The 23,484-nt window shown below is 38.0% G+C and overlaps 2 protein-coding genes across 7 annotated transcripts; both read right to left on the reverse strand.

Annotated features, from left to right (window-relative positions):
- Positions 1–1,799: 1,799 nt before the first annotated feature.
- On the reverse strand, positions 1,800–6,358 carry LOC108817959 (probable plastidic glucose transporter 2). The gene is made up of 12 exons (XM_018590792.2): positions 6,199–6,358; positions 5,807–6,056; positions 5,655–5,722; positions 5,429–5,561; positions 5,122–5,334; positions 4,911–5,004; positions 3,062–3,221; positions 2,806–2,949; positions 2,643–2,716; positions 2,464–2,552; positions 2,260–2,374; positions 1,800–2,167 (listed from the first exon to the last, which is right to left on the reverse strand). Exons 2-12 carry the CDS (start codon positions 6,025–6,027, stop codon positions 1,985–1,987), a joined length of 1,494 nt encoding a protein of 497 aa, XP_018446294.2. The 5' UTR covers positions 6,028–6,056; positions 6,199–6,358; the 3' UTR covers positions 1,800–1,984.
- Positions 6,359–8,340: 1,982 nt separating this feature from the next.
- On the reverse strand, positions 8,341–18,413 carry LOC108817396 (calmodulin-binding transcription activator 4). Of its 6 annotated transcripts, XM_056991215.1 has the most exons (16): positions 13,552–18,413; positions 13,392–13,445; positions 13,157–13,282; positions 13,038–13,071; positions 12,920–13,000; position 12,742; positions 12,449–12,537; positions 12,307–12,361; positions 11,618–12,227; positions 11,449–11,537; positions 11,225–11,309; positions 10,935–11,140; positions 10,230–10,843; positions 9,114–9,666; positions 8,751–9,038; positions 8,341–8,664 (listed from the first exon to the last, which is right to left on the reverse strand). In XM_056991215.1, exons 2-16 carry the CDS (start codon positions 13,399–13,401, stop codon positions 8,563–8,565), a joined length of 2,943 nt encoding a protein of 980 aa, XP_056847195.1. In that variant the 5' UTR covers positions 13,402–13,445; positions 13,552–18,413; the 3' UTR covers positions 8,341–8,562. The 6 variants fall into 6 exon arrangements, with proteins under 6 accessions (XP_056847195.1, XP_056847193.1, XP_056847191.1 ...); XM_056991213.1 differs by lacking the exon at position 12,742 and having other exon boundaries at positions 12,748–13,071; positions 13,552–14,559; positions 14,648–18,412; XM_056991211.1 differs by lacking the exon at position 12,742 and having other exon boundaries at positions 12,748–13,071; positions 13,552–13,646; positions 13,757–18,412.
- Between the last annotated feature and the right edge of the window lie 5,071 nt (positions 18,414–23,484).

The raw sequence follows: 23,484 nt of genomic DNA on the forward strand, positions 1-23,484 counted from the left end.
AAAAAGTTTAACAAAATTTAGTTCGAATATTTTTATGGAATTTTCCCTTTTTTTTACTATTATTACATACAATAAACTTAAAGTGTTACAACTATCCCTCAGGGTCATTGCCCATTCTTCCGATTCTCTCTACTTCTTCTTTATTTAAATGTTCGCCAAGGTTGCTCATGCACATACTTTAACAACCTAAAGCTGATAATGCTTTCAATTGAGAACTTATATATTTAAAAATTTATATTTAAAATTACCTTTTAAATAAAAGGGGTTCATTACTATTTGTTTTGCATGCTACATGCAATTTTCAGTTTTGAATAAAACACACATTTTCAGAGTTTTGGTAAATAAGCACTTTTAATGTTTTAGTAAGAAAATAAAATTTAGTAAGTTTGGTGAAAAAATACATCTGCTGTTTCAACAAAAATATTATTTGCAGTTTTGACAGAATATGCAATTTTGCGTTTTAACAAAAAAATGTTTTATTTTATAAAATAAAATAATTGTAAATTCATTAAATTAGTCGAAAAACAAGACCAATAACATGTGATGAAGAATGTCACACATTAACAGTTTATAAGTTTAAGTTAAAGGATTTATTTTGTAACATTTTTATATGAGGTGGTTTTTATTATTCATCTTTGATTGGGGGTTTTAATTAATAAAAATTCAATATTTAAATAATAATATTTTTACATTAGATATACATTTTGAGTTTCTTCTGGATGGGAATATTCTTGTAAATCTTTCTTTCTGCATTCCTAATCTCAAATTTTAAACGACATATCAAAACTTGGTCTCTTATCTGTAACACTGTGAAGATAAAAGATGGTTTATGTATTAGGCAAGTTGGTTTAACAGTGCAAAAGCTATAGGTCAAATTTCAAAAGTTTGTATCATCTGGGTTGAATGTCAAAATATTATTAAGTTTTTTTGTCCAAATAACTAATTTAGGTGATTATTTCTGGTTATATTTTATAAATGAAATAATCAATTTTTAAAAACGATTAAGAAAATCTCATATATATATATATATATATATAATAGTTTAATTATTGTTTCTAAAACTTTAAATATTTGATTATTCGTTTTTTATGGAAAATAACATTCACAGTTTTGATGAAAAATGAAATTTCATAGTTTTTTGCGAAAAAGTTAAATTTGCAGTTTTATAAAAATATAATTTAACAGTTCTTGCGGAAATAAGATTTTGCAATTGCAGAAGAAAGATGTAATTGTACAGTTTTGATAAGAAAATGCTAGATTTAATTATTTAGTAAGATAATTGTGAAGTTTCATTGCTTTTTTTTTTTTTCCATCTAAAGCTTTCATTAAAAGGCAGAAGCCATAACAGAGTACACTACAGATGTTATACAAAAGAGGTATCATCAACAACACAAGTTAAAGGACCAGCAAAATATACAACGGCCCTCCCTGTCAAAAACCATTCACTAGCCACCGGGGATGACCAAGAGCCACATAAGACTGAAACCATCTGTCTTTCACTGCACTCTGAGCAATAAGTCTAGCTCCCCTATTTGCTGCAAATGATTCAAAGAAAACCTTCCACTCCAAAAAATTACCCAGAATATATCTGATTTCTGTAACTTTAAATTTGAAGGAAGGCCACGCCTTTGGTCTATTAATGGCGTTCACCAAAGCACTTCCTTCAAATGAAAAGTGAACCTTCAAACATCTGTGGCTCACTAAACTTTCCATAGCCCACAGAACACTTAAAAACAACGCCTCATCCTTAGACCCCACCGATCCAAAGGAGCGACGACTGTGCAACAACACAACCCCAATTGTGAAGTTTCATTGCTATGCTCATCTAAAATTTACATTCAAATAGTTCATAAAGATAAGGGTATTTTAACAAAACGCTACCGAGAAATACAATCGTATCTTATTTAGAGCATATTTTGATCTACAAACTCAAACAGTGGACAGTACAGTGTGAAGGAATAGGTAGGAAAATGGAAACACACATTCATGGTTTGGCTAGTAGAGAAATCTCAATCTCTTGAAGTGTTTTCCCTTTAGTCTCGATCACGTTCCTCTTCACGAACATCACTGCCATTAAACAGAACGTTGAGAACATCGAGTATAGTAGCCGAGGACCAAGCTGCTCAAGCAATTTCAGGAATAGTAACCCCACGAAGAAATTTATGACCTGAAAACAACATTGTTAAGCAACGTTATGAGCACAATCCATGTGATGATTAAAAAGGACAAGTTTGTTATTATTATTATTACTATTATTACCCAATGCACAGACAAGCAGAGAGCCAAAGCTTTTGCTCTGATTCGACTTGGGAAGATTTCAGGCAGGAGTAAACCTGGTACTGGACCAGCTCCTAGGGCGAATGTTAGCACAAACCTGTATCAGAAAATGACAATATTGTTTTTGCATTTAGAACACCAGAAATGATGAAAAGCAAAATATCTGATTCAAAAGAGACTTCTTACACAAGAGTTCCACCGACTGATAAACACAAAGCCGGAAAATGTGGCAAGTATGAACTTGTCGCACCAACTTGAAGTGCCATTGCTACTGCCTATACACATCACGATAGATCACATTAGCACTGATAATAAGAACAAAAAGGAAAGAGGGTAATTACGCGAATAAATGTGTAGTAACACACCATGCCAATGAAACTCCAAAGGAGAAGAAGCTTTCTTCCTAGTTTATCCATCAACACCATTGCGATTAGAGACCCTGATAATCACAACACTGTTAAAAACAAGATCCATATAACCGAGAAGTCGATGGAGAAGGGAAAAAAGTCGAGGAGAAGGTCACAGTACCCAAGAGGTTTGAAATTCCGACAAATATGTTGGCCATGTCTGATGGAACTCCGGCACTTTTGAAAACGGTAGAAGAGAAATAAAAAACAGCATTTATACCAGATAGCTGTTGCAAAGCAAACAGGGTTGATCCAATAAAAACAACTGCAAAAGGAACGAGTGAATAACAAAGTACTATACAGGTAACATATAAAGACAAGAATACATTACATGTTTGCATTTACTTCTTCGCGAAAAATGGAAAAACATATTATACCTCTTGAATGCCGACCATATAAGAGCTCGGTGAGAGTCACAACATCTGGCTCATCCGTTTTGTCTAACTCTAGTTTGTGTAATTCTGCCATAGCTGTTTTCACATGAGATCCTCCAAGCAGCCTCTCAAACTCAGCTTCCGCTTCAGCTATCTTCCCTTGCTGCATAAGATGAGGAAACTTTCATAAATAATGATCACAAAAGGAAAAGAAAGAGGAGCAGTATTGTAGAAACTCTGCAATTTTCAGGCTCAAAAACGGCAACATTGGTGTGAAGTTCATAATCCTTGGGTTTCTCTCTCTTCTCTACTGTTCACAAATCTCTCTCGCCTCTCACTACAAACTAAAAAAAAAAAAAGAAGATCTTGCTCCGGCGACTGGAGACATCGGCAGTTGGCCCGGTGTGCGTTAGCTCCACCGCCGGAGGCGCTCCTCCTCTCCTCTCTTCCCCCCTTTTTTTCTTTTGCTTCTTTCTCTCACTAGTCTTCCTCGTCGATATGTCGGAGTTGTGGAGCGGTCATGAAACTGGAACCCTAGATCCTCCCGGGGGGAGATAGATCCAGTGGGTATGGCTGTATCTGGAGGCGAGACGAGGCGTTGAAGGCCGTGAATTAGATCGGAGTCGGCTTTTAGGGTTTGGAATCCAGCGTTTCTCTTTTTTCTCTTTGTAGATCCGTCTGGTTTCCATGGCGGTGGTGGTGCGTGTTACTCGGGATCTCTCTCTCCTCGTTCCAATTGTTCGGTAGTTAAATCTCGAGGCTTCTTCCTCGATGTGGAGTGGGTTGTGAAGCTTTCTCTCTCGCCGGAGCTGGGTGTCCTGCTTCGAAGGTTTGTCTGCTTTCGACCAGGAGAGGCGGCGTCTCTTCTACGTCGGTGCGTGCACAGTTTCGCGGCGGTTGTGTGACAGTTGCGTCTCTGTGGTTTGGCGTATGCAATTTCGGAGCCGGTTGAGGATCTGTCGTCTATGACAGTGTTCTCGTTGTCTCTTGCGGTTGCTCTTTCCTTGCAGATTAGTTCTCATGTCTGGTGCATTCTTCGGACCATTATCGCGAGTGGTCTTGTTTCTTTCACCCCTTCCTGTCAGTCGCTATGCGTGTCTCCAGCGCGGAGTGTTCCTGCAGTTCAAGAAAGGGTCGACTTAGGTTCTCTAAGTTCGGACCAAGTCGCTTTTCTGTTACTCATTTGAGTCTTCGGGTAGCAGAAGGCGAGGAGGCTTGGGAGAGTTTAGTCATCTGCGTGCAGAGGAGGCTTCTTGGTCTTCTTTGTAGGCTAATCTCTATCTTTTTTGCAGGGTTGTGAAGTGTTTGTACTGGTGTCACCTCCATTGCAATCCGTTTGTCAGGAGGGTAGAGGTCTTTTTTCAAGCTGAGTAGTCCCTCGGTTAGGCGTCTTTCTCCCTCTGTTGTTTGCGGTTCTGAAGTTTGATGGCACTTCAAAAAGGTTTGCTATCTCCCTCTCAGTCCGTGGGTCACGCTTCATAGACAGTTTAAGTTATGAGCTTGAAGAGATCCTCAAAATCCAGCTACTACGGTGATGTCATGAGAAAACCGGCATCCTAGGCAACTAGGTAAACCCCACATTCGAGTGGTTAACATTATCGGCAGAGAACGGTGCTTGATATTCTAGGGATTTCCGAGCGAAGCTTGCGGATGGCGTCGGATAAGTGGGCGAGCGAAGCGAGTTTAGTTAGGTCTGATATAGAACATTTTGGTTGATTTAAGCTTGTAATTGACGCTGTAATTCCCGGTTCGGGTTGCTAAATATAATTATCTATTAAAAAAAAAAAAAAAAAAAAAAGTTCATAATCCTCTGTGATCATATTCGGTATAAGTTGTGAAATGTAAAGCGGACCTTAAATAGCCACTGGGGAGACTCGGCACAGAAGAACATCCCTAGAGCGAGTGCTGCAGCAGGAATGGTTGATAACCAGAAACAGACACGCCACCTGTGCACCACAACGATATATATAACTTACTAAAATATGATCAACAGAGGCGTACCAAAAGGTGATTCTACTAATAAACAGCCTATGACAGATCGTACAAAAGATGAAGTTTCTTACCAACCAGTAATGCTATGGACTGGAATCCCTATAAACAGGGCCGCCATCAATCCCAGACATGTAGCTATCTGTATGAAGCTTCCATAAGTCCCCCTTACAAAAGCTGGCGATACCTCTGTGACATATAGTGCAGCCACAGGAGGGCCAAGACCCATGCCAGTCCCAACCAAGAATCTTCCCAAAAGCATGACACCTAAGCTGTTACTAACTCCACTAAGAGAGAAAGAAAGATATTACAGCATAAGCAACAAATTATTAAACTGATGGAAACAATGTCAATATTGTGAAAGGGATCACACAAAAATACCTAACGAAAGCACCTAAAATCATAGGCAAAGCAGAAAGCTGAAAGGCTCGCCGTCGTCCGAGTCCATCAGCAGCTCCACCGCTGAATAAAGAACCGATAAATGCGCCACCAAGACACACACTAACCACCAAGCCTTCAACATTCCAACAGAAACATATATTATAATAAATAAACAAAGTAGATATGGTGATGAGTTGATGAGTAACTAAACTAATATGCCAAATACCTTCAGCTAATGTGTTTCCAGTAAAGCCAAGATCTGAAGAAATGCTTTCAAGCGGTTCATTAACAACTCTGTATCACAAAATTCAACACAAGTCATCATTAATAGCAAATATTGAAGAAGAAGAAGGAAGGATTAGGATGATGATGACGAACCCTAAGTGGTAGCCGAAGAGGAAAGACGAGAGCGTAGCGACGAGGACGTGTGGGAGAGAGCAGATCCATGGCGGATTTGTGGTTTCCGTTTCCTTGCTCACGTCGACGTCATCATCAACCAGTAAAAGACGTGAGTTGTTGTTATCTTCGACGTCGACCGCTGGAGAATAATCTCTCGATGACGTTCTCTTGTACATCGAAGACGATTGCGATCCCCACATGCGGCAAGAGCTAAGTGATTTTCAACACTCTGTGTATTGATTCAGATTCGAAAACAAAAATTAGAAAAATCCAAAACCTAAAAGATCATCATCAAAAAAGTTTCCAAAAATCGGATAATCAGCGAGAATCATTACGCGAGCACGGCGAGCAGAAGAAGATGGAAAACTTACGGATTAGATTACGATGAGAAAGTAGAGAAGATGCCTTTGGTGTCTCTCAATAAAGAAGGAGGAGAAGCTTCAAGAGGAAGAGGAAGAAGAGATGCAAGGGTGAGCAGTGGTGGCTAAAGTGCGCGTTGGGCCAATTAGACGACAAAACGTCAAATGAGAATCATGTGCTTTTCTTCTCTCTCTTTTGCTTTCTTACCATCATCATTTGCGTCCATTAATTAAATGCACGTGTCACACTCTCATAAAATTTGTTGCTGTTGCTAGATTTCTCTTTTTGTCGGTGACATCAGTTTTTTTTGTCAACCCTATTAGATAGAGAGTATTAGTCTTATGAATTCAACGAGACTTAACCCAATACAATTAAAATTTAAGCCCATTCGAAGCTCAATAGACATAGAGAGTATTAGTCTTATGAATTCAACGAGACTTAACCCAATACAATTAAAATTTAAGCCCATTTCGAAGCTCAATAGACAAGCCTTGATCTTGGAGCACTGGGGTCAACATCACATTCTTTTAACCAGTGTTTTTAAAGGCGGTCTGAAACCGAAATTTTTTTGGTCTCGGTTTAATGATTCGACCAGATCAAATCTGATTCAATATATTTTTGGTATATAAATTTAAAAATAATATTAATAAATATGATACATAATTAAAACATAAATAACTTTTGAACATAAAATATTATAAATATAAATTAGTTCTATGTTCATATAAATGATTTAAAGATTTTTGATAGTTTTAGTAGTTTAATAATTTGGAGAACTAATCTGATTACGTGATTGGTTCATGGCCGAACCAATTATTAAATCCAGTCCGACTATATATCTGATTCTAGGCCGATCCAATTTTAAAAATACTGCATTTATCCAAATCAGCCACATATTAGAGATAAAATATGCATGCAAGAGAAATTTTTTAAATCATAGGGATCAATCGACCCTTCCTCTTCGGTTCGTTCCGCCACCGATAGATGACATCATATTTAATTAATTACTAAATTTTGTATTTAAATTTTATATTGAATAACAAATGATTTCAAATTCTTTTAGTGAAGAGATTGTAAATATAAAAACCAATAACACTAGATTTTAAAATCTCTTAACAAACTATTTAAAATACATTTACCAATAACACAAGATTTTGATAGAAGATTTAAAATCAATCATTGAATAACACTACATTATAAAACCAAATGAATTAAATTTAAATCCACTAACCAATAACACCACCTAACATTTTTCATTTTATTTTCTTATTTTAGCATGTATAACAAATAATATTATTATTATTAAAAGAGAAACATAATATTGGACCAACTTACTCTTAATAATTATTTTAGCCAAAAAAATTTACATTTAAGTAGAATATTTTTTAAAAAACTATACACGACAATATGTCACCTAATTCATTCATCATACACCCTAAGATCTAGGATAACTATAACAAGATATTTTAAAATTACCAACTAACTATGCCCAAATATTTATAGTGTTTATGATCCATTTAGAAACAAAACATTTGTGGGTAGTATCGGGTTTGGATTGAATTTCTATTTCTATGAAATCTGAAATAAAAACTGAATTAGAAATAGTTTGATAACTGGAAAAACTCTAAAGCCCGAGTTAAACGTGGAAAAAAATGTTCATGTAATTAAGGTTTTTGAATAGTATTTAGTTTATAAATTATAATTTATACGTATAGAAATAATTAATTATTTTATTATATTTAAAATATTCTGATATCCGTTCGGCTTTGAATTTAGTTATGGTTCAGTTTTAAAATTTTGAACTTAAAAAATAAGAACCATCCGAGTTTGGTCATCTAGGTTCGAGTGCTGACCACTGTAGATTAAATTGGGGTGAAAAATGATTCTTTTAGATGTCTTCGGAGGACTTTCCGGCTTAGCTCCGGTGGTCGATAATTAAACATTAGTCGGATCTCTTTCGAAAGCATCCATATATCAGAGTTATCAAAAAAAATATCTCACACACCGACAAAATCTAGTAAATTATTAAAAGCATTGACATTTATGTTAAACACTACTGTTATTCATGTATTTGATCTTTTATATCTCATGAGATCTCTCCAACTTATATTTTCAAAGTTTGAAAAATTTCTTAAAAATAATTAAGCTGACCGTTATTGAATTTATCAACTTTTTAATGCATGTAAAATAAAAACAAAGTAAATGCATATTTGTTTTGTAAAGAAATCATTTACAGACGCTAGTCACTACTACTACCAACAAGTAAGAAGAACATCTTCTTCCTTGTTTTCTTCTTCATTGCAACTTTACAGAACTACTCACACTTGAAACTTCATAAGATCTAGTGATCTTACTACTACACACTACTGAAACCTCTAAAGTGCAAACAAACTGTCATCTTCCATATCAGCCAAGTCAAACAAATCGTCATCCTCGTCACCACCTGCTCCTAATGACTCTGTTTTGCCAAGCTCAGCCTGCAAACAAGAATAAAAAGATTCATTCAACAGACGAGAGTCCCCAACGCATCCATCATTCCCAACAGAAATGGGACTAAACTCACCTTTGTCTGACAGTATCTCTTGAGCACGCGGTGGTACTGCTGGCGAGCCTCTGGAGAGTTAGCCATCGACAGAACACGTGAGAAAGCCTCGTTCACTGCAACGTCTACTTTCTGCTTACGGAACACCTTGAGAATGTCTTCCTCCTCTTCACTGTCTTCCACGTCTTGCCTGAACCCTCTTAGCCCAGCTCCTTTTCTTCTCCACCTCAGCACAACCTTATCTAATATCCCTACCGCCCAGCAGATAACCTTGTAATGCTTCCTTATCTGGTAACCTCGAACATGAGCCTGCCCACAAATAACAAGTTAATAAAGAAGAACGCTAAAGGCTAATGAGAAAGAAACAACCATCTTCTTTCCCACCTGTATCTTCACAACTTTCTTGCGAAGCGAGAGAAACTCTTTACGGCGTTTATACCGGCGGTAATTCTTCTGAATAGACAAAGCAGCCGAATGGTAGTTCTTTACATTTCCAAACGCTAGCTTAGACATGGCCGAGATGCCTTTAATATCTGCATAGATCCCATACTCTCGAAAGTAAGCAGCTGCTTCTCTCTGCTGTCGCTTTCTGAACGAATGTGCACGAAACGCTGCTTGGATTCTCGCAGCTGCTTGAGCTGCGTTTCTCACTGCAGCTAGTGTGTCTTTAAGTGAATATGGACTTCGTTTTGAGATGGAGTTCAAAGTCATCTCTGCTTGCAACTGAGCAGTCTCTTTAGATTTTTCGGTTTCTTCGAGTGTGAGCGAGGAGAGATGGTTTGTTAACGCCACCTCTGATAGATAACCTGCAAGACCCTTGTGGCCATTAGAGGCAGCTATTGAAGCTGCGGTTTTACCAGCCGGGTCTTGTGCAGTGGGATCAGTCACTGCTCCAGCTGATGCCCCTGAAGCTATAAGGGCAGCTACCATCTTTTCACTGCCACAACAGAGAAAACAGTATCAGTTATTGTCTAAAAAGAAAAGACAGTGTTGGTCTTAAACTCTTAATGCATGGGCACATTTATCCAGAACCGAGAAACCAAACCGAAAAATGAAGTTCGGTTCGGGTTTGATACTATCTTATATTTCTAAAACCAACCATAACTGAATTTCTATAATATAGTTTATGCACTTATAAATATTAACTTATTTAGTTTTAAAATAATCAAATAATTTATAAATATTATTTATAAATTGAAATACCCAAAAAACTTGAACTAGCTGAATATTTTTTTATCCAAAATATATAAAATTATTCGAGTTATCCAAATTTGTATCAGAATATAAAAATATGATATTTAATCAGAAAACTTCGAATTTTCTGACTTTTTCTCCTAAATTAGCTAAAAAAAACGGATCTAAGATCCGAAATTAGCTCGGATATTAGCCAGTACCAGATCCGAAATAAGCAAACTGAAACCTAACCAAATTTTTAAATACCAAAGGAGTCCAAAGAACTAAAAAAAAGGGCTAGTTGGTGGTCATATCTAGGCTGCTTACCTCCCGAAACGTGCAGCCCAATGCAGAGCACTCCATCCATTAATATCACGAAAATCCACACTGACTCCACAGGCAAGAATTATATGGAGTGCCCACTCGAAGCCAAGGCCTGAAACCATATGAATAATGCCTTGTTCTTGCTTTGACAAAGAACAACAAGATGGTTGATCTTCTTCATCTTGGCGGGTTCTTGAAGACAGCCACGCATCCAGCTTGTCTTTAAGCAGTTCTCGTAGAAGCCAATCAACTGTACTTGATGATGTTGCAGTGCCATCTAGAACCGTTTCTAAGATATGGCTCCACGGCTCTAGGTTACTTTTACTGTCTGATACAAGTGTTTGCACAAGCCTTACAAGTAACAAAAGCTCATCTCGACTGCACTTGGGGAAAGAAGATGTGTCAGGCTTGTCATGATACTCAAACTCCTTTGTTTGGCTACACGAGAGTCCATCTCCAGAAGTAATGCATAAATTGACTTTTCCAGGGCCACATGGAGGGGCTTGGCACCGTAAGACGCCTTCCTTGATGATCTCGAAAGGAGCTTCAGTACTCCCAAACATGCAAGACCATGTAGATTGTTTTGGATCACAGAGAAATGATCCAACGATTATCACCTGCTTTTGTTAAAATGAAAAATCCAATTACTCACCAACCATATGTTCTAATCATATATGAATCTATCAAGGATGGACTAAGAGAATAGACCTTTGTAGTTTCATTGGCGTAACCCCACTCTGGTGATATGTCCTGGATAGTAAACTTTTGCTTATATGCAACCGTCTGACTCATTACTTGCTCGAAAGGCTGCTTCATTCTACTGTTGTCGGCATTATTTTCCCGAGCTCTCAGCTCAGAATAACAAGTAGGAAGTTCAAAACAAGAACCAAGTTCTTGAGGCAACAACAGTGTAGCTGATTTTTAAATCAGAACAAATCAACGTCAAACAAGGTATGAAGAAGCCTAACGGAATGCTTAAAGCAAAGCAGATGACATACCTTGGTCAGCCTGGTTGCTGTAACTCCAGTTAGAATCTTCCTGCATTCCAGCTAACAATCCTTTCGCTGAACTTGGTGTGCTTCCCTGTTTTCAACAAAAACATTATAGATTGAAAAATCTTACTCCTAAGATTCATAGTTCTTTTCTTTTACTGAAGACTATAATTAACAGATACTAAGATAGTCTTGATCCCACATTTCATTTAATTATATGAGAGGATTACCTCAGAGGTAAGAGCTATAGAAGAATCACATGCCTCCAGCACATCTTTCCAATACTTAGGCTTTTGATCACCACTCCCTCCACTACCATCTGTAGGAAGAATGATGAAGCAGTAACAAAGAAAACAAAAACTGATAATGAAACTTAATGATGCATAAGTTTTGGCCTACCTGAATCATTCTTTACGAGCATGAGATTGTTGGAGTGATAATCGGCTCCAATATGCCCTCCTAAACATCGCTCCAGTCTGTTACTCTCCGGTCTTTGATGTCCAGCTGCTGGTTGAGCAAGGTGGTTGGTATCCTCACTACACTCTGAAGATAAGAGACTCTCCAAACTCTCTTTATGATAGTAGAGTGGACCAACAGTATTATACTGGGGTCCAACAGACCCTCCGTAACATCTCCCTAGTTTGCTGCTAGTCTCTGGTCTCTGATGTACAATTGCTGGTGGAACAAGGTGTTCAATATCTAGAAACTGGAGACTATCCAAACTTTCGTTTTGAACAACATTATCATCATCATCACCAAGACTAAGTTGTTCCTCAAGCCTCTTTAAAGCCTCCCGCTCATAAGAACTTCTTCCACTGCCTTTCCGGGTCTCAACTCCTCCGTTACTATTAGAGTTAACCTCTACGTTGCCCGCCGCCGAAGTAGATGAATGCTGCTGATGACGTATGTCGCTAGAGACACCAATGCAGTGACTACTGTAGCCTGGACTTGTAAAGAGAGTTGAAGGATTCAGTGAAAACTGCAGAACAGTTCCACCAGTTTGTTTTACCTGAAAAAGTTAAAGCCTGTTTTTACAAAGAGTCATGCTTATAGTAAAAACAAATATAGCTTAATGGGAGAAAAGTCACCTCTTTAACATCACTCACATCCCTGTAATGAACAAGGGCAATGTGTTCGTATTCCCTGATATAAACCGAGTAGTAAACTTATATACGTTAGTATACATTTTTCATACATATCTAACGAGAGAAAGAGTATACAGAAACTCACGGATCTAGTATCCAGTAGATACGCCTTTGAAAAGAAGGCTCATGCTCTCCATGTGCATAATAACATTGTAAAGCCTCCGCGTTACCCACCTGTTTCATAAACAAACATCATTAGCAACCTTAAAAAGAACATATCTACAGAGGTGGTCCTGAGCATATCGAAGTGAAACATTGGCTTAGGCCTCCATTTTTTTTAAAGAAAAATTTATATAGGTAATAGCATAATGATTGATAATAATCGATCCAGACAAAAAAAAAAAGACCTCCAAATTTTGTAATTAAAAAAAAAAAAACTCTTACTAAATTGTTTAGAGCCTTCAACATATCAGAGACCCCCTGCATATCTAAAGTAGAAAAAAAGACAAAATATCTTGGAAACAAAAGTAGAGCAATAATCTTCAACTATTATCAAATCAACATCTAGTCGCCACGAACATAGCAACAAATTGAAGTAATTTTTTTTTAAAAAAACTTAAGCCGTTCGTGAGCTTCAGCAATAGCTCTACCATCCTTCTTTTTCTTCCATTGATGTCCATCTTTACGGTAGAACTTTTTTTTTTTTTTTTTTTGATCAAACACGGTAGAACTTAAGAACCCTTTTATTGTAAAGAAACAAAGATCCACCTGATGAGACAGGAGCAAAATGTCAAGAAAAGCCAGTTTTCGTTCCATCTCTAAAGAAAGAGAGCAAAAGTCAAAAAGCTTTTACTTGAAGGCTTATGAGGTGGCTTATCAGTTAACTGATATCGTTCATGATTCAGCAAAATGAAGTGCACCTCGGGAGGTTTCAACCAACGAGTCTGCCCTTCTTGGTACAGAGTAGTAACATCGTATTCTAAAACAAAATGAAAAGGTTTTTAGCCTTTTTTTAAGTCAAACGGAGGAAAACGAAAAGGTTAGTAATCTGAGAGAAAACATCATTTTGTTGTGTTTAGAAAACTCACGGGACTGCATAGCGACTACTTTTGAGATTTTCCAGAAGTATTTGAGAAATCAATCTACAGAACAAACATGAGGGTCAGTTTGGTCTTCGTTGTTCCTTTGGCTGTTCGCAATGATAGGAAGAGAGAGAAGAAGGTGTAAGAATTTGACTATGGACTTGACCAATATTCTTTGGGACACGAAGATGGATGTTATGAATTATGATGCCCAGGTAAGGTGAGATCCTCTGTTGTGCATCCCATGTTATCCAAGCTTGACTAGTTTATGATAATACTTGTGAGATTCCTACCATGAATCTACTCGGATTTGGAGATCAATCTAAGAACAATCAAGAACAAGCACAAACGAAAGAGACACATGATTGTACCCGGTGTTCACCGCACTCCTCCAACGTGGAAAAGCCGCTATACTCACCGGGGCTGGCTCAGCCAGCAATCCACTAGAGTAACTCAAACTAGAGCTCTCATCGGTTACAATGGTGCTCTCTCTCTCTCTCTGTGCTCTGTTACAACAGACTCATCAAGATCACAAAGATAAGAGGAGGAAGACGACGTTATCTTAGTCGTTTACAAAGACTACACACGTGCAACACATGTGACCTGGTTATTACCTAAACCGGCTAAACCAGCTTCCTCACTCTCTGGTTAAGCATACCAAGAGATAATTGCTGATTACGGACACAATCCTTCACAATCTCCACCTTGTCCTTCATCAGCTTCTTCTCTAGTGGATCATCTCGGATTCAACCTCCGACTCTAGGAGCAAACCCGCTCAACTTCTCTGCAACGTCTTTGCAACTACTCTGCAACTCCTTGCATTCTCTGCATCTTCCCGCATCCTATGCATCTTCTTGCAGTTTCCTGAGATATTACTTTCTCAGCTTTATATCTTCCTGAATAAAACCCATCCAGCTTGATATCTCCCTGAATAATACTCATTCAGCTTCTTATCTTCTGAGCAAACTTGCTCAACCTGAGCTTCACCACTCAACTCCAACGCTTCTTCAAATTTCTCCAAGCGTCCCTTAAGTATATGTCTTGATACAACCTGAAAACCTCCTTGATGCTTCCTTTGAGAACCTTTAAACCGATCCTCTGTGCTTCAGTAACTTCAGCCTCCAAACTCTTGATTAACTCCCAAAACAGACTTGACATACTCACTGAACTCTAGCTGTAACATGAACCACACCACCATCTTGAGCTATTAAAAAAAAAAAAAAATCTCAAGTCTTATTAGGTTGCAAACAAGAGCCATACACCTTTGAGTTATACTCAACTTGATTCTCCTCTGGCATTCTCCATAACCTGAACCTTAGATGACCACTCTACAACACCACCAAGATAAAACCATAAGCTCCACCTTTAACTGTTGCTGCAACTGAAGATCACCAACTATACTGCCAAAAACTGTGAATCCAATGCTCGAGACTTCTTGAAGAACTGAACACCTCTGCCTGCTTGAACTTACTGGACTTGAACATTACACTACACCGCTGCTGATGATAGCAGGACACGCCGCCTAACTCAACTCGGATAAGAAGACTTTCGATGTAGATAATCTCTGTTCAAATTCTGCTCAAACTGATCTGCATCAACAAATCTTCAACTAACCAAAACTAACCACTTGATGCCTTCTTTATCCCTGTCTCAAACTCACAAAACCGCAATACCCCTGAGACACTTCTTCTGATCCAGTGACCTGCAATGGCTCTTACCCGCCTGCAAACTTCACCAAAATACCTCTGTACCTGCATCTCTGATTCTTCTAGACTTCACTGCAATCTCTCTCTGTCCATCAGCTTCATTTTACCATGCTTCTGATCTTTATACCTTCACTTGATTTACCCAAGCGCCTTTACTGAGAAGATTACTCCAAGCCTTCATATGATGCACTTAAAACAACTCAGAAGTCCTTTGTAGTTGTCCTTACTACAAGCAAACAATCTCTGACCTTTAAAACTGAAGTATTACCCTTGAGAAAACTTATCGAAACTCTGCTTTCCATCTCCTTCAGTTTCTGCCTTCAAAGAACTCTGCAAACCACTTCTATAGTCTCTTTTCTTCTTGCTGTAGCTTAGTCTTGAGGATCTGAACTTGATAGAACTTGATCATCTGTGAAGCAGCTCCACCTTGAACTAAGTATCCTTTTGTTCTGTAGAACCTGCAAAACAAAACTTTAGTTCTGTTTAAGAATATATTCAGTATACCTGCCTTGACGTCTCTGAACTGACGACTCTGTAGCATTTCTGTGATGAACACACTGGCTGGCTGATTACACACTCTTCAGTATCCAATAACCACTGAACTCATCTGCATATAACCTCGCTGAGCTTTCAATCTGATGATGACAACTGTCTGCACTTGACTCTTTGTTCATCATACCACACTGAACCAACCAGAATCTTCATAACTCTTGCAAACTGATTATCCTGTCCTCATCAAACTGAAATAACCTGTGAGACCTTCTGAATAAACCAAGCTCCCACTGGAGTCAAAAACACCTGCTGGTGTGCACTACAAACCATGTAGTAACAAGACTCCACCTGAAGCAAAACTCATTCAGACTTCACTTTTGATTCTCACACTTAGCTTCCATTCTCAAAACTTAAACCTTCTGCACTTTAACTGATGATACACACAGGTCCTCTCGCTGCAGCTACTTCAAAATATGTCTTTACATCAAAGGACCTGACATAAGCCTTGCTTTTCTTCATGCTTCACTCAACCGTGCCAGCTTTGAATGTTCTGACCATTCCTTCCTTTGGGTGACTGTAACTGTGATAATCCCTGACATCTTGACTCTCCTTGCTGTGCCTTCTGATGAACCCACTCAGAACTTGAAGTCTCTGAAATTTCCTTTACAAAACTTCTCATCTCCTTTTGCAGAAATAAAGATCTTCCTTGTAAACAATACTGCAAAATTACCCTAGATGAATATCCTGTGACTTCTCCTTGCTGTCTTGAGTCTTTCCTGTCATCCTTAAACACCAGCCAAGCTTCCGTTTACTTGACTCATGAACTAGTGGAAAAATAACAGAAGAAAACCTTTTCTCCACTGATTTCTTTTCTACTGATTCTACCATCAGTATGCGCCATGACTCTTGTCCTTGTACCTTGACGTTCATCTCCTCATGGCCTGTGAGAACTCCAACTTGCTGCGCTGCCATCACTCATTCTCACTTGTAGCTTTCTCATTATCAAACCGTTCTGGCAAACCCTTTATTGAAGTTCCTCTCAGATTTCTTTAGATTCTGAAACTTCTTCTCCTGAACCTTTCTTTGATCTTGTGTAGACTGTGGTTGACTCCTTTAAGCTCTTCCTGTAACACCTTCTTCATGTTTCATACCCTGAAAGCTCACCATCTTACTGCACCACTTTTCGTGACAGTACTCAGCCCATATCTGACTTGATCAAACCTGCATGACACCAACCTCGACACACATGTCTGATCCCTTGAACTTACGACTGATACCTCAAACCCAGGCTGCCTCCTACACTTTCTTCTTACAACCAGAAGCTTCTCATTACCCAATGAATCTGACTTATAATCCTGCGACTGAAACCTCTGAAAACTTAACCTGAAATCGTAACCGTTTACCCTGAAACCTTTGATCCTCCTAAGGTTTCACAACCCAACAATCTGCAGAAAACCATTGCTTCATAACAGCATATACTCTTCTTCTCAAAACCACAGAGCGTTTAACCATTTCTCAAATAAGCCAAAGAGTCCTCAAACTAAGGCGTCCCCTAGAGTAAAGAATCTCACTTCAACAGCTTACTTGTCTTGAATGTGCTTGAACACCAAACTGATAGCAAACCTTTACCAAACTGATTTGATCAAGGTACATCCGGATTTGTACCTTAATCTAGACTTAATACCGATAAAGCCTGTAGATAAATCTTGTGTTCCACCTATCTTGCACTCTGATTTTGAAGAACCATCCATGAGCCTCCAGAAACAGTAACATATCTCATCACAGTATCTCTGTGATTGCAGCAGATTTAAACTCGAGATTTGAACAAGCTTTCAACCACTTATCAATCTCCTTCTTCAATCTCATTCTGTTGTAGCAGCTTCCTTTTCAACCTGATACTGCTTGCTTCAAACTCTGATTCTTATTCTCTGTACTTGAGATGTCTTAAGAACCTGCAAGCTCCATATTCTTCTCGCAATAACATACATCTTCATCACCGGAGAGTAGAGAGTTTAACTTACTGCTTCATGATTTCATAATCTTGAAATCATCTGATTGAGTTCTTCCTATCGAGCTTGACGTCTTCTCTGTAACTTCGACGAGTGTTTCCAAGATCATCTTCATCCTTCCGTCTTCTTGCACAGTCGCGTACCTTCCCTCGCGTTACACCGTCGCATACCTCGGAACTCATCTTCGATCTTACTCTTCGAGTCGCGATGATTGGAGAATCTAGATCCTCTGATTCTTCCTTGCTCTTCCTCCGTAACGATCTTGTTCTTCACAACGATGCGATTCGTTTCACCCGAATCTTTTCCTTCGATTCCGTATCGCCGATTCCACATCACCAAAGCTCGCGATGTCACCAAATCCACGAATAGCTAAAACCAGGCTCTGATACCAATTTGTGAGATTCCTACCATGAATCTACTCGGATTTGGAGATCAATCTAAGAACAATCAAGAACAAGCACAAACGAAAGAGACACATGATTGTTTACCCGGTGTTCACCGCACTCCTCCAACGTGGAAAAGCCGCTATACTCACCGGGGCTGGCTCAGCCAGCAATCCACTAGAGTAACTCAAACTAGAGCTCTCATCGGTTACAATGGTGCTCTCTCTCTCTCTGTGCTCTGTTACAACAGACTCATCAAGATCACAAAGATAAGAGGAGGAAGACGACGTTATCTTAGTCGTTTACAAAGACTACACACGTGCAACACATGTGACCTGGTTATTACCTAAACCGGCTAAACCAGCTTCCTCACTCTCTGGTTAAGCATACCAAGAGATAATTGCTGATTACGGACACAATCCTTCACAATACTCTTTTACTTTTCATGTCTAACTGTGAATAATAGTGAAAGATAATTCGTGGAATCTAGGAATTAGATTTAGATTAAGATTATAATTGTTGGTTAGATGTTTTTTTTGTTAAAGCAGTCGACACGATATGTCATTAAAAGTTAAATTAGAACAGATTTTAAAACAAAGTAAAACACTTATATTTTATAAATTTTAATAATTAATTAAGACCACCTACCACTAGTCTTCGGCCGGAGGGGTTTATTGCACAAAAACGCTGGGACGCAGGCTCCCGAAGTGGGAAGCCCAACGAATGTCAGATGGTTTATGATTTCTAATCAAATTTGTCGTGATAAAAATTTGAAATTACATGTATTTTGTTTTAAATGAGTTAAACATTATAACTATATTTTAACTATTTATATTTTTTTTTGCCCGTCCATATGGCGGGAGATTCATAGATCGGGGATGGTGGAAAAGATAGAATGAGACGAGAAAGATGAGGAGGTTGATTGAGGTTGGTGTTAGAACACTAGTCAAGAGATTTGTAATGTAGTTACCTACAAAACTTCCTACAAAACTTCTCCATAATTGCTGAAAAATTTTATGAGAAGATTCTCGTTAGTATTCGATGAAATCCCTTTTCTTTGGTTTATTTCCATTGTCAAAACCTAAAATAGATTTGAATGGATATTAAAAGAAGATGAAGAAAAAATCAAAAGATGAAGAAAAAGAAATGAAAAACTGAAGAAAGAGAAAGACAATAAAATGAGGGCAGGGGTGAGGGCAGGAGTGAGGGCAGGGACAAAACCGAAAAGAAAGGTAGAATACGCTACATGTGTGATAGGTTTATTGGGGTATATGGTAGTTTGCCAATTACGACTCCAGTTCAGGCTAATTAGCCAATTGTCAACTAGAGAAATTAGGCTCTATATACACCAAAAACACCAATATTTGCTCAAACTACCCTAACACTGATTATGTCACTATTAATATTTCTATAATACAAAATTATCTCTGCCCAAATAGTTTCCTTCCTTCTCTTTCTTGTAGATTCTACCCGAACAATCTTCTTCTTCTTCCTTTCTCTCTTTTCAGATTTTCTTAAAATCAGTATACACGATTTCTTTTCTATTAATCGTCAATTGTCTCTATACTATATGCAATGTGATCTGTAAATATTAGAAGCCATAATCTTTTTATCCAACGTTTTCATTGCCAAGGTATGAAAGAAAACAAATGCTACAAAAGAGGAGAAAACAAACAAAGAGTGTCAAAAGTAATTACTGCATGATCTTTTAAAGTTAGGAACTTGACTGACTCCATTTCTGATATTGTATCCCAGCTACAAAATCTATTTATATATGCTCTGGCCAAGTCAATCATATAACTTTTATAATATGTGATTTTATCATACCAAGCGACTATATTTTATGTGTGCCAAAACCAAAAGGGTTTATACATTTCATGTTTTAGGAGTTGAATTTTCTCCAATTGTTTACCAGATACTTGAAAATGAAGCCTCAGATGCAATTTTATCACAAACCATCATTGGAAAAAGGACATCAAAAGCATACTGCTCCAACATTTGCCTTCTTTCACGTTCATTGTCTTAAATCATTGATTTGGATTGAATTGCTAACACCTAAACACAATCACTCCCACTCGTTAGTTATTGTTAACCCTGTCCTATTTTACGTACCCACCATAAATGTTTATTCCTTTTTCATCTTCTTTTGCTATTATTTGTAAACATACCACGAAAGGTACAACTTACAAGGAATGAAACGAAAGAAGAATAGAAAGGTACAAACATCATTGAAAAATTGGTAAACGTTACCATTGTCCTTACAGTTAGCTACATTGCATGTGAGCATGTCGGTGATCATTGTATGATGTACTACGGACTATTGTAAATTCACAAAATCTAACTCTGCGCCTAATTGCATACCATTGTGGAATAGCAAGTAAATACGCTCCTTTATGTCATGGATTCATCATTTACTACATTAAACCAATACGATGATTAAACTGGAGCAGCTGGCGTCTTGGATTTCAAAATCTTCTGATTCTCCTCGAAGTATTGGTTCGGATGGTTGATACCAGCATTACCGATATATATTATAAACAGTTTCAAAGGTCAGTGTCATGCAAGCTTTTAATATTGTAGACATGTAGGGTCTGGGAACAGTTGAATGAAATATTGGTCTAGACATTCAATTTTTTTGGAAAAATTTTACATAGATAAATGTCCCTAAACTATGCAAACTTCTTTTTATATGAAATTCTTAAAAAAATGTTTCACCGAAATCTCAGATCCGGCCATGATTATGATTGTAGAATCTTAAACTATACGAGGGAGACCTTGTTAGTTTTGCTAGATATCGAAGAAAGTATTCAAGGTTTAGTGATAATAACTTAAAAAGAGTAGTTACCTGATAGTGTTTGTTCCGAACATTTCCATTACATCTTTCCACGATAACTCATTCAAATCCCATCCTACCAAGTGCTGCGCTCTCAAGTTATCCACTCTGTCATTTTTCACACAACCAAGTTATAAATAAAAACAGGGTCACTAATCTGTAAGTTTAAAAAGAAGCATAGTGAAAACTATCTATACGTGATATAGTATAAGAGCTTCGTTCAGTAATTAATAATTATTAATTAATCTCCTAACAAGACTTTTGACGAGTTCTATATTAAAGAAACAAGTATAACTCTATTTATGTAAAGGATTTCATAGTCATTAGCTTAGTACACAATCCTAACTCCCTTGTATCTATATACGTTCTCCTCTGTACATTTGCTAAGTAATAAGAATCATCTTTTATATGGTTGAGAAAGGCGATTTACGGACTCAAACAAGCACCACGAGCTTGGTACTTGGCACTGAAGCAACACCTCACAGCAACTGGATTTCGGAACTCTCAGGCAGATGTTTCATTATTCACAAGAATTGTCAAAGGCAGCTACACATATGTCCTAATCTATGTAGACGACATTATCGTTACCGGTAACGATAACACTGCCATTGACATGATTCTAAGCTCGTTTGCTGACCGGTTCTCTATCAAAGACCCTGTTGATCTGCACTACTTTCTTGGTGTTGAAGCGACAAGAACACCAACAGGTCTCCACTTGTGCCAGCGTAAATACATTATGGATCTCTTCATCAAAACGAATATGCAAGATGCAAAGCCTGTGACGACTCCGTTACCAACATCGCCAAAGCTTACTCTCACTGGTGCTACTCTCCTCACCGATGTCACAGAGTACAGATCAGTGGTGGGTAGTTTACAGTATCTGGCATTCACACGCCCATATATCTCATACGCAGTAAGTAAGCTATCTCAATATATGCATCGCCCGACACTGGAGCACTGGCAAGCGGTGAAGAGAGTGCTCAGGTACCTAGCGGGGACAACAACTCATGGCATTTTTCTCTCCCAGTGTTCACCACTCTCCCTACATGGGTTCTCCGACGCAGATTGGGCCGGTGATACCGACGACTATGTCTCCACAAACGCGTACATCACCTACCTTGACTCCAACCCAGTTTCTTGGTTATCAAAGAAACAAAATGGTGTTGCACGCTCCTCTACAGAAGCCGAATACAGGGCGGTGGCAAACACAGCAGCTGAAATAAGGTGGCTATGTTCCCTTCTACTCGAACTTGGCATCCGTCTTCCCTCAGCTCCAGTCATCTATTGTGATAACATTGGAGCCACATATCTGTGAGCTAACCCTGTTTTTCACTCTAGAATGAAGTACATTACCCTTGACTACCACTTCATAAGGAATATGATTCAGTCTGGACTGCTACGGATATTCCATGTCTCAACGCATGATCAACTAGCGGACGCTCTAACCAAACCTCTGACTCGCTCCAAGTTTCATCATGCTTGCTCCAAGATTGGAGTGACTAAACCCCCTCCATCTTGCGGGGGTGTATTAAGGAAACAAGTATAACTCTATTTATGTAAAGGACTTCATAGTCATTAGCTTAGTACAAAACCCTAACTCCCTTGTATCTATATACGTTCTCCTCTGTACATTTGCTAAGTAATAAGAATCATCTTTTATATTCTATACATTCAAACTCATTATCTCCAAAGCGAACTTGTTCAGAGTCCTCCGAATTAACTTGTCAAATTACTAGATTCCTCTCTTTTGGTCTCAGCCCAAGGGCCCTCCCTTGCTCTCAGACTTGACAGAACGAAACTAGTTTGAGAGCCAACACCGCATATTCTACATTTGGTAAAGTCCAAATATTTATCCAATCCCTGATGATCTATCTTCTAACAAACTGTTCCGTAAATAAAGTATGCACAACATTATAGTTGCATCAAAGCCGTCAATAGCAGTCTTGACTAAAGATAATTTAAGCCGCCCTCCACTACTCCGTTGAATACATTTAGGCATTGATCTAAATGTAATTTTTATCGAGAATCTGATCTTCCGCGAGGCATGTATTTACCATATCCTCATCATTTCTTTATTTTGTTTGTCCTAACTGAACAGGGACATAAATGGTCTTGCAGGTTTTATAGGATTACTAATATAATATGGATTAGGTTCAAGTGTTGATGAAGGAGTAGTCTCGTTCTAGCTTTTACTCCCTCCCAGTGTGTCAGTTGTCATCACCATTCTCGGTTGGTCAATCTTCGTTCTATGGTCTGACAGCCGCAACATTGCGCAAGTTTTTTTTTTGGTTGCTGCAGTCATTCCATACGTTGCAAAATTATATTTATAGTGTTCATATTAGTTTAAGAATGTTGCCATGTAGTTTTTATAATTCTTTAGTTTTTAATACATTCTTTAAGTAATCATTGTTTTTCATTTTCTAAATCATTTTAAGATTCAAAATTTCAAACGACGAAAACCAGCACCAACTAAGATAATTGTCAAGTTTTGTATAGATACATGTCTAATGATTTTTCTAACCATTTTGTATTTATGCTTTTCATCTTAGACAAATCAATCACTTTTACTAGTTACTTAATTTCTACCTACCATACCCACAAATTAGCTCCTACTTTCTTTACCCTAACATATAACCAATCAATGTATAACCAAAAGTACCAACTAAGATCTCAGGA

The sequence above is a fragment of the Raphanus sativus genome, chromosome 7 (genome assembly GCF_000801105.2).
Source record: "Raphanus sativus cultivar WK10039 chromosome 7, ASM80110v3, whole genome shotgun sequence".
In the NCBI taxonomy this organism is placed as follows: Eukaryota; Viridiplantae; Streptophyta; class Magnoliopsida; order Brassicales; family Brassicaceae; genus Raphanus; species Raphanus sativus.

What these genes read in the sequence shown, in the direction of transcription:
- LOC108817396 (XM_056991215.1), bottom strand. An exon ending in CAGCAACCAGGCTGACCAAG is followed by an intron (nt 11,141 to 11,224) that starts GTATGTCATCTG and finishes TTTAAAAATCAG; the next exon opens with CTACACTGTTGTTGCCTCAA. An exon ending in AGAAAGTTGTGAAGATACAG is followed by an intron (nt 9,039 to 9,113) that starts GTGGGAAAGAAG and finishes ATTTGTGGGCAG; the next exon opens with GCTCATGTTCGAGGTTACCA.
- LOC108817959 (XM_018590792.2), bottom strand. Translation starts at nt 6,027, where the DNA reads ATGTGGGGATCGCAATCGTCTTCGATGTACAAGAGAACGTCATCGAGA. An exon ending in TTTGGAGTTTCATTGGCATG is followed by an intron (nt 2,553 to 2,642) that starts GTGTGTTACTAC and finishes TGATGTGTATAG; the next exon opens with GCAGTAGCAATGGCACTTCA. An exon ending in TCAGTCGGTGGAACTCTTGT is followed by an intron (nt 2,375 to 2,463) that starts GTAAGAAGTCTC and finishes TTTCTGATACAG; the next exon opens with GTTTGTGCTAACATTCGCCC.